The sequence below is a fragment of the Phoenix dactylifera genome, chromosome 2, assembly GCF_051530095.1.
Source record: "Phoenix dactylifera cultivar Ajwa chromosome 2, Ajwa_hap1_PhDact_Kaust_v1.1, whole genome shotgun sequence".
In the NCBI taxonomy this organism is placed as follows: domain Eukaryota; kingdom Viridiplantae; phylum Streptophyta; class Magnoliopsida; order Arecales; family Arecaceae; genus Phoenix; species Phoenix dactylifera.
This window is the reverse complement of record NC_143191.1, coordinates 55,034,255-55,051,698: the sequence shown is the minus strand read 5'-3', so window position 1 is coordinate 55,051,698 and position 17,444 is coordinate 55,034,255. Positions and strand designations below refer to the sequence as shown.

Here is a 17,444-nt window from a genome sequence, read left to right as displayed (position 1 = left end):
AATCCAAGAAATAAAAATAGGTTGCTCTACCAAGTCCTGGCAAAATTAATGAAAGGTTTCTTCTCGAAGGAGATCAGGGTTTAAGCATATCTGTTAAAGGTCTTCAGGAGTTTATGCATGCCTTTTTCTTTTCCTATGGGATTTAGAGAACGTATATTGAACAGGATATATAAATCAGTGATGGTTTTCTGTTACTAGTTTTTCTACATAACTTGGCATTCCTTTGGTGTGGTAATACCAAGCTATATGTAATCAGTGTAAAGTATTAATTGGACATGTTAAGGAATGAGCATGATTTGTTTTCTCAATTGGTTGTTAATATTGAATGAAAGGAAACAAAAAAGGAAGAAAAAGATATTGATCTATGATGTGATCAACCAGAAGTGACCAAAAAAAAAAAGAAACAATTACCTCAAGTTCACAACTACCAGAAGTTCGCAACCCATAGGTTTGATGTTTAACGATGCTTTATTGCGTCGGTCAAGTAGCATAAGCCGACGCTTTTAAGCGTCGGCATAGTCCAACACAAAATACGGTGGGAAGCGTCGGTTCAAGTACGCCGACGCTTTCGTAAAATGAACGACGCTTAAAAGCGTCGGCATAGAGCGACGACGCTTTTTTGACGCGTCGGGTTAAATCCGACCCACGCCCACCTGCCCGACGTCTGACCCACGCTTTGCGGTGCGTGGGCTGGAAATTCGCCGACGCTTAAAAGCGTCGGGAGAGACCAAAAAAAGCGCCGGGAGATATCCTTTCTTTTGTAGTGGATCATCAAATGAATAACAGCCCAATTATTGGGGCCAACGGTTTTCATATGGTCATATTGAATTATTGATAGATGCATCAAAAGAACTTTTTCAATAGAACATAGACATACAACATGTTTTCTCTATCACAATTTTGTTACATAGACAAGCATGATCTCATGTTTTCGAGTGCTAATTTGCTTTTGAAAAATCTTGTGGAATGCTTGAAGGAATTGGGAGAATCTTGCTGTTACAATAATGAAATTTGAGAACACCGTTGTCCAAGCAGGTGAAAGAATAAAATTGGGAACACCATCATCTTGCAGTCATCGATCCTTTCTCTGCACAAGATTAAAATCTCAACTTATAATTGTCCATTCATGCTATGTTAACAGCCAGTGGTTTGCGGGATTAGCACCATAGATGGGTAGTTGCTTGTTCCAAGACCCTGCTAGAATGAAAGCTACTACTAAAGTTGGAGAGAAGCCTCTAGAAACAAGGACTTCAGCTTATCTGTCGGGCCTGATAAATCATACAAAAGCAGAAGGGTGGGTGGAAAGACAAACAACTTGATAGATCTTTGCTTATCATACGGTATTCAAACTGAAACTAAGATGAGCAATCATACGGTAGCCAGTTAATGTAAGGAATTGCTATGCATATCATCTGGGACCTGACAGATTTTTTTTCTTTCTTGCTAGAGTCCCTGGGTTGAAGTCTTGCACAAAAAGGTATAGATCATGCAATATACACACAAGGATTAATTCCATGTATTCAATAAAAGAAGGCAGGCAAGAAAAGAAAAGAAGAAAAGAACTGGTGTCAGATATCGTCTCTTGAAAGGACATGCAAAGAGGATTAGATATCAGAAAGAAAAGGAGCGATTAGGTCATGATATGTACCTGAAAGGATGAGAATGATGCAAAATATCAAATAGTTGCCGAGTAGTATACCATCCATCCCTGGCTTGCTGAAGCAGCTGCAAAATATATTTGCCAATTATCTTCCATTCATAGCTACAGAAAGACGAATGAAAGGTTACGTAGAGGTGAAAACCATTTCTGACCTTTTTCTTGTATAGTTGACTGTCGTTGGCCCATACTTGTTGATTGTTTCAACATGAGATGGGTGTCGTGTCATCGGATCAGAGGCCAATCGGGCAGCCCTCGGCGACAGATTCTGTTTTTGAGAGTCAACTTGTGGAGGGAAGGGAAGCACGATTGCTCTTCACCAGCACCTACTAACCAGTCCGGGAGAGACCCTTCTCGATTATGAAGCAGAATGTGCTCCATGGCATCCACACCCTCCACAACCTTCAACTTCTCACAATGATGAATCCTCAAAAATTTTAGTGCCGGAAGGTTCGACACTCTCTCCAAATTTGAGTTGCTAATCAAGATCAATTCTGTAAGAGAGGGGAGGTTTTGTATTTCTCTCAGGCTGTGGGCACCAGCAATGTATAGTTTCTTCAGGGCGGTGGCATGACAGAGGAGGCTCTCCGGTAGAGACCTCAACTTCGGGCATCGATCAATTCCCAATGACTTGAGAGAAGGTAGCAACGATGTTGTCCGGTTGTCCTCCTCCGACTGCCACCGCCATTCTTCCCAATTAGGCATGTTTTTAAATCCAAGTTGCTCTAGTTTGGGGAAGTAGGAGGAGAAGCAAGAGTCTGTTTTTTGTCCACCAGCTCTACCACCCGCCAGCACCAAGAATTCGGGCCCGATTCTCAGGACTGCAGAAGCACCATTGATCCAGACGTAATCTAGTTGTGGAAGCATTCCCAAGGGTGGAATTTGCTGGTATAGAGCACAATTCTTCAGTTCCAGCCTTCGCAGGTTGCGGAACGACGAGGAGGACGGTGTCATCAACCAGTTGGGAAACTCACGGCCAAAGTAGTCATTGATTCTAAGAATTTCAATGCATGGTGGTGGGCAGAGCTCCTCGAATACCTCCCCTATTCTCCTGATATCTTCCTCCTCGTAATCATTTGCACGAGGCTGCTGCACTTCAGAAGTGTTGTTCGCTAGTGCCCAATGCATATCTAGGTAGAGAAGATGGGGCTTGGCTTTAAGTGTTGCAGCTCTTGCTTCATCCCTGTTCGATACCCTCTCCAAGTTTTGTATAATCAAATACCGGAGCTGGGAGAGGGATTTCAACTCCTTCAAGGTGCAGAACCTCCTGTGTTGATGTCCCTTGTGCTCCTGCTCCCTGTCATCTTCTCCTACTCCAAATATGCAGCCCTCGCTACCATTCGCTACAAATCCCCAAAGTGAATGTAGTTGTTCCAGTCTCCCTATTCCTACAGGCAGACCATCATGTGGTACATTCTCGACATCCAAAACCCTTAGATTGATTAACCCCACGACACCATTAGGGAGGTTGTGCATATATTCACAATTCTCAAGGAGCAGGAATTGGAGATTTCTAAGATTCCCTATGCTCTCTGGTATCTCTCTTATTGAAGTATTAGAGATATCAAGAGTTCTAAGGTGCACAAGATCTCCCAAGGAAGTTGGTAGATTGTTAATGGCTGTTTCACGTAAGTTGAGGACCCTTAAACTCCTTAGCTTTCTGAAGAGATCTCTTGGAAGATCCCGAATAAGTGGGGTATGGAAGAATGACAGGGTCCTCAAGGATGTCTGTTCCATTATAAAGTCTGGTATGGTTTCTAATTTTTTATCTACAATTGATAAACGGCGTAATTTTATCAATGATGATGAGGAGGAGGACGTGATCTTGTTTTCAAATGCTCGTGCATCTCCAACGAAGCACTCATCCCCTGCTATATGGTGAGCTAGAGATCGCAGGAGGTCATGCATCCTACAAACGAATTGTTCATAATATATAGGATCTGGCTATAGGAGGTTCCTTTGCATCAACTCCTCCCAATATCCTTCCGCCACATCTTCCAAGGGTGTATTGTCTTCGGATGTTACAAAGCCCTCTGCAATACAACTTCTGACAAACCGATTTTTAACAATTAGGATGTCCTCGGGAAATAATGAAAGGCAAGTGAAGCACTGCTTGAGAGGAGGTTGTAAATGCTGATAGCTTAAGTACAAAGCACCCATCTCCCCATCCGGAAGCTTAGTAAAAGACCATGCTGAGCTAGAAAGGACCTTTTCCCATTCCAATGGCCTTTTTACCTTGGTTCGAAGAAGTCCCCCAGTAGTCCTAAGAGCAAGGGGAAGGCCATCACATTTCTCTACAATTTTCATTCCTATATCACTTAACTCATGCATATCTCCTTCCTCGCCTTCCTCAAACACCATCTTGCAAATTAATGACCAACCATCCTCTCGAGACAACTTATCCACCATATGAGTGTATATGGCACCCATCTGTTGAGCAATGTTTATATTTCTAGTTGTTATCAAAATTCTACTATCTGCCAAACCACTCTGCAAGGGATTTCTCAATAGCTTATCCCATACTTGTGCATCCCAAACATCATCCAAGACTACAAAGAATTTTTTGTTCCCGAGTAATTCGCTAAGCATGGGTTCAAGCACTTCCTTCTCCTTGGCCTGTCCAGGATCACCTCCAACTTGATGTATGATGGATCTCAGTAAATCGTGTTGGGAAAAATTTAAATGCGCACGCGGCCCGAAATTTGGCCGCGTGCGCGTTTGAGAGAAAAAAAAGAGAACGCCCAGCGGGCGTTACGCATTTCATTCTGGAAACGGCCGCGGCCGCGGCCGCGTGCTCGTTTGAAAACGAAAACGCTCGTTGGCGTTTTCGTTTGCATTAAATGGGACGCGTGCGCCCGTTGGCGCACGTTTGCGAGAAGAGCGCGGACGCGTCCGCGGAAGGCGCGGACGCGTCCGCCGAAAAGACCATATTGCCCCCGATTAAATCCCTATATAAACCCCTCCATTTCATCTCTTTTTGAGTACGAAAAAAATATAGAAAAATAGTGGAAAAACTCTGAAAAAATTCTTCTTCTCCTTAGCCACTTCCGATTTTTATTTTTATATTTTTATTCAGTTTTATTTTATTCTTTTCATACTGCTCTTTGCTGGATCTGCAAGTCCGATCGGGTTCGTTTTGACTTCTTCCGAGACGTGCCGAAGAAGAGGTTGTAGGGTCGTCGTATCTCCGAGAAGGATTGCCGGGTGACCCGTACGTGGGGGCAAATACTTCTTTGGGACAGCGTCTACGCGCTTCGACCTGCTTTCAATCAGGCTACTTTCTTCTACCTTTATTTTTAATTTAATATTAGTAGATTGGTAGGATTTGAAATTCTATGATATAAACTTATTAAATGCATAGATTTATTTTGTGCTAGAATAGATTTATTTTGTATTAAAATAGAATTATTTGGATGCCGAATGATATGCATGTATATTATTTCCTTTAAGATTTTTATTAATTGAATTTATAGGTTTATTTATTTAGTTAGGAGATATATTGCTAACAATCCAAAGAAGTATTTTTTTTTGTTAGTAATATATAATTAATTAAATTCTTTATTACAATTGTGGCATATTAGATTTTAATTGCAATAATTGTTTTTGCTAGCACATCATCAATAATAAATTATTCTAAAGAGTTAATAATTTGGTTAACCTCCAAGAGGTTTATTATACCTCCATTTGGACTTCTCAAGGAGTAATTTCCAGATCCCATTCAAACGGGAAATTCGGAAATTGGTTGATACATAATAGTTAATCTATTGAATTGACTTATTAGATCTCAATAAATTATTCTAATAAAGGAATAAATATTTTAATTCGCTGAATTGACATTTTAGATCTTAATTACAATAATTGATTTGCCATAAAATTAGTAATCAATTATTTCAATAAGGCAATAATTCAAATCTAACATATAATTCATTAAATTGATATTTTAGTTCTCAATTAAAATAATTGATTTGCTACTACTAAATTAGTAATCAATCATTGCTAATTCGGAAAATTCAAACGAAAAATTTTGAAATTAGTTAATCCACAATATCTAATTTAAATTTGCATTTAGGTTATTTTAAATATTGAATTTGTGTGATTTCTAGTGATTATATCCACTAACTAATAGTGTCTAAGAAAAGCTTGTCAAAAAGGCATACGTGCCTAAGAAAGGCTGGTACTTAAGTGAGCCTAGTGCTCCACCACCGATCTGGAGCTGATCTGGCTATTAGTTTTTTGGATATATCAATTAGACATCCAAAGTTCAATATAAATATTACTGCAATCTTTTGACATAGATTTCTTTGATTTCAATCAGGTTTCTGTCACTATTCTGCAACCCTGATCCTATGGCCTCAAACACTAGTGACCATCTTAGTGCCAAACCTGAAAAATTTGATGGCCATAACTTTAGGAGGTGGCAGAACCAAATACGGTTCTGGCTCACCACATTAGGGTTAATCTCAGCCATAGGTGAAAGTACGATCGAAGTTGATAACGGGTCCAACCCAACTACCTCTTCCAACACTGAACATTCTGCCTCCACTAGCACACCCTCTAGGACACCTGATGAGATAGATTATCATTGTATCCATAGAATTCTAGGTGCTCTTTCTGAGAGGCTGTATGATATCTATTACACAGCCAAGAGTGCCAAAGAACTCTGGGACACCCTAGATAGCAAATATGGTCTTGATGATGCTGGGGTAAAGAGGTTCAAGGCCTCCGATTTCAATAAGTTTAGGATGGTGGACTCAAAGCCTATGAATGACCAAATTCATGAATTTGAAACCCTGATCCACCAGCTTAGGGCTAATGGAACCAATTTGGATGAATCATTCCAGGTAGCCTGTTTGATAGATAAACTACCTACTTCCTGGTCTGATTTTGCTAAGACCCTGAGCCATACCCAAGGAATTCTCACCCTAACCCAAGTCTTAAACTCCATTAGGATTGAAGAGCAGCATAGGCTCAGAAATAATACCTCTACTGGATCTAAAAATAATGCATATAATGTAGAAGCTCCTCCTAAAAAAAATCAGAACCGACCCTTCCGTAAGAATTTCAAGAAGAAACCCTACAACCCTAGAAACCCTAACCACCACTACAATGGGAAGCCTATTCAATCCCAGGAGCAAAAGAAGAAGAAAGAGGAAGGTGGTGCTCGTTTCTGTTATGTGTGTGGTCGGACCAACCATTTGTCTCCACAGTGCTTCTATAAGAAGACTGCACCTCTTCAATCTAAGAAGAAGGGTCCACACACATCCAGTGCTCAAGTCAACATGGTGACTTCCGGCGCTGGCTCCTCTGAGACAGCTTTCAGGTCTGTTTCCTTCACTCCTGAAGTTAACATGACTTTACAAGCACTAGATTGGTGGATTGATACCGGAGCTGGTATTCATATTTGTTCGGATCGTTCCTGGTTTTCTTCTTACCAGATCTCAAGTGGAGGAGCTGTGATCATGGCAAACAGCTCGGAGGCACGTGTGTTAGGAGTAGGACGTGTGGACTTAAAGCTTACCTCTGGAAAAGTCCTGTCACTGCACGGCGTCCAACATATTCCAGTTGTTAGGAGAAACCTCATTAGTAGTTCTTTGCTTGTCCAGCAAGGCTTTCGTCTTGTTTTTGAGTCCAATAAGGTTGTAATTTCTCATGGTGTTATGTTTATTGGAAAAGGATTCCTTAGTGAAGGATTGTTCAAATTGAATGTAATAGCTCCTTCAATAAATGAAAATCCTTTGATTATGAATATAGAGCCTCCTTCTATTTGGCATGGTAGATTAGGTCATGTAAATTATAATTCAATTAAGCAACTTATGAACCTAAATCTAATACCAAAAAGTGATCTCAAGAACCATGAGAAATGTCAAACTTGTGTAGAAGCCAAACTCCCTAGGAAGCCTTTTAAATCTGTTAATAGGGATTCTGATCTATTAGAGTTGATTCATAGTGATGTTTGTGACTCTGGTAGAACTTCTAGGGGAGGTAACAGATACTTTGTAACATTTATAGATGATCTATCGAAGTTCTGTTACATCTACCTAATTAAAACCAAGGATGAGGTGCTCAGCAAATTTAAAATTTTTAAGATTGAAGCTGAGAACCAACAGGAAAAGAAAATTAAAATTCTTAGATCAGATCGGGGAGGTGAATATACATCAAATGACATAACTCAATTCTGTGAAGATCATGGAATCATTCATGAAGTGACTGCACCCTATTCTCCCCAATCAAATGGAGTAGCAGAAAGGAAGAATAGGACTTTAATGGATATGGTGAACTCCATGCTTATAAGCTCAGGAGTGCCAGAAAATTTGTGGGGGGAAGCTCTTGTTTCAGCCTGTTATATCCTTAATAGGATTCCCTCTAAAAATAATGATCTAACCCCATATGAAGTTTGGAAACATAGAAAACCTAATCTTAGCTATTTAAAAGTGTGGGGGTGCTTGGCAAAAGTAAAAATACCTGATTTTAAGAGAAAGAAAATAGGCCCTAAAACAGTGGATGCCATATTCATAGGTTATGCAGCCAATAGTAATGCCAATAGATTTCTGGTAATAAGTTCAGAAATAAATGATATTAGTAACAACACTATCATAGAAGCCAGAGATGCAACATATTTTGAAGACACCTTTCCACTTAAGACTAGAGTAGATAGCGGTATAGCTAGTAGCTCTAGTAGAATAAGGACAAGAACAATAGAAGTAGAAGCAGAACCTAGGAGGAGTAAAAGATCCAGGGTAGAGAAAATATTTGGAGATGATTTTTATACCTTCCTAATAGAAGACTCTCCAACTACCTTTGAGGACGCAATGAAATTTTTGGATTCACCTTTTTGGAGAGAAGCTGTGGACAATGAGATGCAATCAATTATCCAAAACCATACTTGGGAATTGACTGATCTTCCTTCTGGTTGTAAAACAATAGGATGCAAATGGATCTTTAAGAAAAAACTTAGGCCTGATGGCTCTGTAGATAAATTTAAGGCTAGATTAGTTGCCAAGGGTTTTACTCAGAGACCTGGTGTAGATTTCTTTGATGTTTATGCACCTGTAGCTAGGATTACTACTATTAGGGTCCTTATAGCATTAGCCTCCATTCATAAATTAGTGATTCATCAGATGGATGTTAAGACAGCTTTTCTAAATGAAAACTTAAATGAAGAAATTTATATGGACCAGCCAGAGGGATTTAAAATCCTAGGCCAAGAAAATAAAGTTTGCAGACTAGTCAGATCTCTTTATGGTCTTAAACAAGCACCTAAGCAATGGCACTTGAAATTTGATGAAACCATAATGACATTTGGATTTGAAATCAATAGTACAGACGAATGTGTATATCATAAGAGAGTTGGACACAAATTTGTGATCTTGTGCCTTTATGTAGATGATATACTGATCTTTGGGACAGATCTTCAGATAATTGATGAAGTAAAACAATTTTTAAGTAATAAGTTTGATATGAAAGACTTGGGACAAGCTGACTTAATTTTAAATACCAAAATAATTAGAAGTGCAAAAAGTATTGAGTTATCCCAAAGTCATTATGTTGACAAGATACTTAATAAATTTAATTATTCCGATTGTCAGCCTGTCTCTACTCCATTTGATCCCTCTACTCATCTTAAGAAGAACTTAGGAACTCCTGTCCTTCAAAGCCTATATGCTCAAATCATAGGCTCACTAGGATTCCTAACAAACTACACTAGGCCAGACATAGCATATGCTGTAAATAGACTTAGTAGATATACTGTTAATCCAAATAGAGATCATTGGACAGCATTAGAGAGAATTCTTAGGTATCTTAAGGGTACCAAGTCCTATAGTTTGCACTTTAGTGGGTTTCCTGCTGTTCTAGAAGGCTATAGTGATGCCAACTGGATCAGCGATACCTTAGATGTTAAATCCACCACAGGATACGTCTTTCTCCTAGGAGGTGCTGCTGTGTCTTGGAAATCCACCAAACAAACCTTAATATCTAGGAGTACCATGGAGTCTGAACTGATAGCTTTAGACACTACTAGCACTGAGGCTGAGTGGCTCAGAGATCTACTTATAGACCTTCCTGTAGATGAGTCACCTTTACCACCTGTCTCCTTACATTGTGACTGTAAATCTGCAATAGATAAGTGCAACCAAGAAAATGCCAATGTAAAAATGAACAGGCACTTAAAAGTACGTCATAAATCATTGAGATATAAATTGAAAAATAATGTTATTGCCTTGAATTTTGTAAAATCAGAAAATAATTTGGCTGATCAGCTTACAAAAGGTTTATCTAGAACAGTGGTTCTAGAGTCGTCGAGGGGGATGGGGCTTAGCCCATAAAGATAGATCACCACGGTGGGAACCCAACCTTAAAAGGTTCAATGGGTAGAAACAAACCGGAGTGTGACTAAGAGGAGCACTATTTCATGTTTTCCTCATCCCTATGGCGCTAGTGCTCATAAAAGCAAGCGGTAGGATGAGTTCGTTTGTATAACTCTTAATGAGTCCGAGACCCAAGAGGCAGGAGCTTCCTTGCTAGCTTTCTTATTAGGACTCACCTATATGTGCAATCGTGAGGCCGCGATTATGGGAAATGGGCGATTCCCTAAAAAGCACATGATAGATACCTGCGCATGGCCATAATAGCGCAACCCGCTTAGAACCCAGATCGGGCTATATTATGTGTGCTGTTGATTTAATCTGAGCCATGGACCGAGGTTCAAGGTTAAGACCACCTTGGCTCCACAGATGTAATCAATTGTCACTAAGTGAAGGTTCAAACCGAAAGGTACCTACACCTATTACATAATATAAGATATCCAGCATTTTATTTTGATTTTAAAATTATTTAAATTTTTGTGAGGGATTGTTGGGAAAAATTTAAATGCGCACGCGGCCCGAAATTTGGCCGCGTGCGCGTTTGAGAGAAAAAAAAAAGGTAACGCCCAGCGGGCGTTACGCATTTCATTCTGGAAACGGCCGCGGCCGCGGCCGCGTGCTCGTTTGAAAACGAAAACGCTCGTTGGCGTTTTCGTTTGCATTAAATGGGACGCGTGCGCCCGTTGGCGCACGTTTGCGAGAAGAGCGCGGACGCGTCCGCGGAAGGCGCGGACGCGTCCGCCGAAAAGACCATATTGCCCCCGATTAAATCCCTATATAAACCCCTCCATTTCATCTCTTTTTGAGTACGAAAAAAATATAGAAAAATAGTGGAAAAACTCTGGAAAAATTCTTCTTCTCCTTAGCCACTTCCGATTTTCATTTTTACATTTTTATTCAGTTTTATTTTATTCTTTTCATACTGCTCTTTGCTGGATCTGCAAGTCCGATCGGGTTCGTTTTGACTTCTTCCGAGACGTGCCGAAGAAGAGGTTGTAGGGTCATCGTATCTCCGAGAAGGATTGCCGGGTGACCCGTACGTGGGGGCAAATACTTCTTTGGGACAGCGTCTACGCGCTTCGACCTGCTTTCAATCAGGCTACTTTCTTCTACCTTTATTTTTAATTTAATATTAGTAGATTGGTAGGATTTGAAATTCTATGATATAAACTTATTAAATGCATAGATTTATTTTGTGCTAGAATAGATTTATTTTGTATTAAAATAGAATTATTTGGATGCCGAATGATATGCATGTATATTATTTCCTTTAAGATTTTTATTAATTGAATTTATAGATTTATTTATTTAGTTAGGAGATATATTGCTAACAAATCGGACTCTGAGAATTCTTGGGACACGCACAACCAAATTCGTGGCATTTGGTTGAAGTTGTCCCGAAGCTTCTCATCATTGTAAATTTTCTGAGCAAGAGTAGTTTTGCCTATCCCACCCATGCCGACAATAGCAAAGACTGGGATTTTTTTCTTATATTCTTTGGTCAACAGGTCCACCAACCTCCTTGTATCATCCTCAATTTTCTCTCCCACAAGATCAGGTTCAACAAGTACAGGAGATGTCTTGCGGCTTATTCTACTCTTACAACGGTCATCATGGGGAGCAGGTGTAAGATGGAGGTCAGCTTTGTCCTTGGTAAGTTCATCAAGCCTCAGGTTAAGATCTCTAATTCTATTGCCAATCTCATGACGGAATCCAACTTTGTGCAAGCAAGCAATGGGAGGGTAGCAACAACGTACCGACTCAGCATCATGAGATGAGGATGAGTTTGAGTTGAGAAGCTTCTCCCCCTCGATTCGGCATTCATCGATGATGTCGTCTGCATCGTACATGAGATCTCGCAGCTCGTTCAGCCAAAGGTTGATGGCCTCATCGTCGAAGCGTCTATTCTCTGCATCAGCGAGAACGGCATGCATCCTCTTCAGCCTCCTATGGAACTTCTTGATTTCCTCAGGCACACCCAAGATCTTGGCAGCCTCTTCCTTTCCATAGGTTAATAGCGTGTTACACAAGTTGGAGACGAAGGCATCTGCGATCATGGCCATCCTTTGTTTCTCCAAGTACAAGATGATGGGAGGATGGAGAGTCGGAAATGGTAGTGTACTTCATGCACTCTCCACAAAGACAGCTATTTAATGACTGTTAATACCATTCCATTCGTCCGAAACACGATATGCGATATGGAAGAGCTATTTTCATTACTTTACTCCAAAGATGCCCTAGCTTAGTTTTGGTTTGGTGTAATAGCAGTGATAGTGGGCTTAGCATGGTCCATCGCTTATTTAATTTCAAATGTATTTTTTTATTTTCTTTCATTTTGGATTTTAGTGTAGGAAGTGGGTCGAGTTTGAAGCTGATGGACAACCGGTGCCAAAAATGCAGAGGACGAACAATCGAATACAAGCTTTCATGACCTCAATGCATGATCTAAGAGCCTAAACTGCAATAATCAGGCGGCAGTGATCAAGAGGCATCGGAGCAGGATCAGGATGATCAGAGATGAGGATGGGCAGCTAGTGGAGGACCCAGATATGATTCGAAGGGTGTTGGAGGGCTTTTTCAGGGCCAAATGGTCTGAGAAGACGGGCACCGAGACTTCAGAGGGTATTGTGCCACCACTAATACGGGTGGCGGAGGAGGATACATCAGCACTGATTAGGCCGGTATCAGAGAGGGAGATTCATGAGGTGATGTGGTCCCTTGAGGGGGACAAGGCGCCGGGTCCGGACGGCTTTCCATCGTTATTCTTTCGGAGGTACTGGATGATTGTGGGACAGAGTGTGACGGCTGCCATACAGCAGTATTTCAGCACAGCCGTGATGTCTACAGATTGGCAGAGGACCCTAGTCACCCTGATACCGAAGCGACAGGATGCTTCTGAGCCTGGTCACTTTCGCCCGATTAGTCTGTGTACTACCCTGTACAAGGTGACGGCGGAGTTACTAGCCTTGAGATTGAGGGATATTCTATTGAGACTGATCAGCCCGGAGCAGGGGGCTTTTATGGGAGGGCGGAGTATTACAGATAATGTCCTTATTGCCCAGGAGTTTATCTTTGATCTTGGTAGGGTCTCGAGTAGGAGGAGTTTGATGGGGATCAAGCTTGACATGGAGAGGGCCTATGATAGGATGAGATATGATTTTGTGCACCAGTCTTTGCAGGGGTTTGGCTTTCCTGAGGTATGGATCAGATGGGTTATGGGATGTATCAGAGCCCCCTCCTTCGCTATCCTGGTAAATGGAATGCCATTACGGTATTTTGTGTCTTCTAGTGGATTACGTCAGGGCTGCCCCCTCTCTTCATTACTGTTTATTATATGCGCAGATGCACTTTCCCGGGCCCTTCGACATGCAGTGATCTCCCAGGAGCTAGAGGTTTATAGGTCGGTGTCGGAGGCCACACCGATTTCTCATTTGCTCTTCGCCGATGATTGTCTCTTGTTAGCCCGGGCGACTAGGCAGGCTGCAGGGATTATTTGGAGGATTCTTCGAGACTATTGTTCAATGTCTGGTCAACAGGTCAACTTATCTAAGTCAGCAATTATTTTCAGCCCGAAGACTAAACTGGCTGTGAAGACCTCCATATTGGAGATTCTGGGAGTGGGAGAGCAGGAGGACACATTGAGGTATTTGGGAGTGCCGCTCTACGGTCAGCATCTACACAGCAGCGATTGCTCTTCCCTCGAGATCAGTATCAGACACAGGCTGGAGGGCTTGCAGATACATTCACTCTCCATGATGGGCAGGATTACTCTGGTACGGTCAGTTCTTTCCTCGATCCTTGTCTATCTACTGTCTAACTCTCTTATCCCAGTAGCGACAGTGAGGAAAATTGAGCAGATCTACAGGATCTTTATTTGGGGGAGGAACAAAGGTAGGGGAGGCATCCCTCTTATGGCATGGGAGGTTGTATGTCAACCAACGAGATATGGTGGTTTGGGGGTGTAGTCCTTGGTGGCGAGACAGGAGGTCCTAGCGGCACGGCATCCGCTAGAGTTGTGTTGGAGCCTAGTGGCATGTGGTCCTCACTGATGAGGGCCAAGTATGGCGTCCTAGTGTCTGGGGCCCGTGCTGGACGTCGTCATTCACCAGTCTGGAGGGAGATTTGTGCTAGAGCAGGGTTGGTGTTTCCCGCGATTTGATGGGCCATTGGTGATGGTCGGTCCATTGATGTGTTGAAGGATTGCTGGGTGACGGAGCAGCCTATCAGTAGATTACCGGTTATGGTGGATACGTCGAGGTTAGCTGGCCTCAGGGTCAGAGATCTGATGGAGCCCGGGGGCGATCTTGTAGGGTGGAGTTGATCAGAGAGACTTTTGGGGAGCAGTTGGCAGAGATGATCCTGGCCCTACATGTCCCTGCCCGGGAGGGGCCGGATAGACTAGTCTGGATGCCGTCAGGGCGATCGCAGTTGCGAGCCAGGGATATTCACACGTTCTTGAGCCGAGAGCCAGCTCGGCAGATAGAGGAAGGATGGATTTAGAGGATGTAGATTCACCTGCGTGTGGCGCTCTTCATCTGGAAGGTGGCATGGGGCTGCCTACCGACCAGGAGCTTGCTAGTACAGCGAGGTTTGAGGATCACTCATTGTTGTGAGGAGTGTACGGAGACTGAGGAGACGATTGATCATGTTCTTCTGCAGTGTCCTAGAGCTAGGGAGATTTGGCGCCTATCACCATACTTATTACCCCATTCAGTCGAGTCGACACAGGATTTGATTCACTGGCTGAGGGTTTCCATGAGAAGGCCTAGTACTGTTGAGGCCGGCATTTGCTGGATATATTTGGCTTATTCTATTTGGTTGGACAGGAATGCTGTCCTCTTTGAGGACAAGCGGTTACCCCCGCAGAGGGTGGTGGACAGAGCCATGCTTTATGCGAGGGAGGTTGCTACAGCTGCCATTAGTTTCTCTTCTGAGATGGCCAGGGACACCTGGGGTACTCTTTCCGCTATCACAGCGTCCAGGTTCGCCCTAGTTTCTTGGGTACCCCCACCCCTTGGTCATCTCAAAGTAAATTTTGATGGTAGTATATCGGTGGACGGGGTGTCAGGAGGGTTGGCTTTGTCATCAGAGACCATCTGGGTAGGCTGATAGCAGCTGGTGGGCGCCGTACGCCGGGACTTACCGCAGTTGGGGCAGAGTTGCGGGCAGCCTGGGAGTGTATATCCTATGCGAGGCGGGTACTCCGTGCTGAGCATATATGTCTTGAGGGAGATTCCTCTGTGGTGATCGATTGGATTCGGGGAGTGGACAGATATGGTGATGGTCATCCCCTCATTCGTGAGATTCAGCGATTGGCTCAGGAGCCGAGCGATTTCCAGGCTTCACATGTTTTTCGGAAGGCGAACAGTGTAGCAGACTGGATTGCTTCATTTGTTGCTCGGCACTCCGGGGAGATCATATGGACATCTATAGGATGTATTCCTCCCACCTTTTACTCTTTGCTTTCTTTTGATATGGCTGGATGTACTCAAGTTAGAGCTATATGAAATGCCGTTTTCATCAAAAAAAAAAAAAAAAAAAAAAAAAAACATACCTAAACTGCATAGGGCCATGAAAATGGTTCCATGCATGACCGTTGGACCCAACCCATGTCCTTTGATGTAAGAGCGCCATCAATGAGGTAGGCATGGCCGTTTATTTTCACTGCACCTGCCGGCTACTTTAGGTAAAGTCTTAGTTTGGTATAATATCATTATCAATAGGATAAGAATGATTGATTTTATGGAGTTATCATTAATTGCCGTCCTTTTGTTTATTATTTTTCAGCTGGTGCAATAGCATCATCTATGCAATACACTTTGTTCCTTTCGGGACAGATTCGCGTGCAGCGGTCGAAACAAGAATACTGTATCCAAAAAATATATTAAAAAAATATGAAAATCCCACAACGTGCTCGTGGATACAGCAGTTGTGACTCGTGCTCCTGATAGGCTCAACATGAAAAAAAAATTAAAGTTATAAATAGATCGAATCGAATCAGATTCTGGATGATTCAGATCTGATTTAATTTTTTGTTCGGATCCTAATTTTGGATTCAGTTCCGGCCTGGTTGAAGATCGGATCGAATTCGAGTCGAATCTAGGTCGAATCTGAGTTGAGTCGGATACATGTCCGAGTAAAATTATTTTTTTTTTGTTTTTGGAAAAAAATTTGGACAAACCTAATTTGGTCATATCATAATTATGGGGTGCTGGGTGATCCATGACAAGAAAGACTTGCAATTGACCTCCAGAACGGATGACCCATGACTTACTAACTAAGTCGGTCAATAAGCCGAATTTCATATCACACTATTTTTTATCTATATGACTGATTGGACGGAACTTGGTGTCTCCCAGCTCCCCTCTCACGAGGACAAAAAAATATCCCATTGCAGAAAATTGGCACATGACCCATATTCAGTTCAGCGTTCCCTCACTTTCTCCCTTCCGAAGTTAAAAGAAACAAAAACCAAAAAACAGAAAGAAAAAAAAAAAAAGCCAGCTACCGAGACACCAGAGGTATCAACAGTGTAATAGATCGAGAGAGAATCCTAACGGGCCGAGGTTCTTTTGGATTCTGCGAACCTATGCTTGTTGCTGTCCTTCCACGCTTGAACCCTATTTTTCTTAGGGCTTTTCTTCCAATAGCACCATGGCCCATCCACACAAAAAAAAAGAAAAGACTCCCCCTCTCTCTCTCTACGGGTTCATTCGGATCGGATCGGATCCGTTTGGTAAATCCAGATCCGATTCAGAAAATAATTCGGATCCAATTTTAGAATTCGATCCAGACCCGCGAGTCCTAAAATTCGGATCGGATCGGATCTATTGGGTCGGGTCATGGATCGATCTGACCCATTTGCAGTCTTAGAAAAAATTATTAAAAATTTAACTTCTATAGCCTCACAATTTTGTTTGTGTTATCATGTGGGTCCGCATATTTAGCTCTTCGAACTTTGAAAGAAGATAGGCTAAATGATATATATATATATATATATATATATATATATATATTATTAAAGGTTTTAGGAAAATGAAAAATAATTTTTTAAAAATAGAGTTTAAATTTTATAAAAAAATATATATAAAATATAGAAAAGTTTAATTTCTATCCTCCAAAAATTAGAACAATTTTTTTATAAAAATATTTTTTAAAATTATGAGATAGAATAAGATAAAATCTTTTTTATTAAAAATATAATAAATATTTATATAATTTTTAATAAAAAATAGATATCAAAAATTAAATATAAGTCACAGTAAAATATGCGAGAGAAGCGTCTGCTGGCTCCCACGAGCTCCCATCATGTCCGGAGGACAAAATATCATGTCACCAAGATGGGTGGGAAAAGAAGATGAAATATCAAGATGTGGTGGTAGAAGACCACCACCATATAACGAGTGCTCATGCTTTCTGCACAC

General features: G+C 41.7%; 1 protein-coding gene and 1 pseudogene across 1 annotated transcript; one reads left to right on the top strand and one right to left on the bottom strand.

Annotated features, from left to right (window-relative positions):
- Nucleotides 1–1,740: 1,740 nt before the first annotated feature.
- LOC149768423 (putative disease resistance protein RGA3) lies at nucleotides 1,741–16,966 on the bottom strand (annotated as a pseudogene).
- LOC149768424 (uncharacterized) lies at nucleotides 5,998–7,204 on the top strand. Its single transcript, XM_089929233.1, has 2 exons — nucleotides 5,998–6,977; nucleotides 7,093–7,204. The coding sequence occupies exons 1-2, from the start codon at nucleotides 6,004–6,006 to the stop codon at nucleotides 7,112–7,114; spliced, it is 996 nt and encodes a 331-aa protein (XP_089785359.1). The 5' UTR covers nucleotides 5,998–6,003; the 3' UTR covers nucleotides 7,115–7,204.
- Nucleotides 16,967–17,444: the final 478 nt, after the last annotated feature.

Bases quoted from the DNA above. Each gene is read 5' to 3' on its own strand.
- LOC149768424 (XM_089929233.1), top strand. From the start codon at position 6,004: ATGGCCTCAAACACTAGTGACCATCTTAGTGCCAAACCTGAAAAATTT. The intron at 6,978-7,092 runs GTCTGTTTCCTT...TCTTCTTACCAG, and splicing joins TCCTCTGAGACAGCTTTCAG to ATCTCAAGTGGAGGAGCTGT.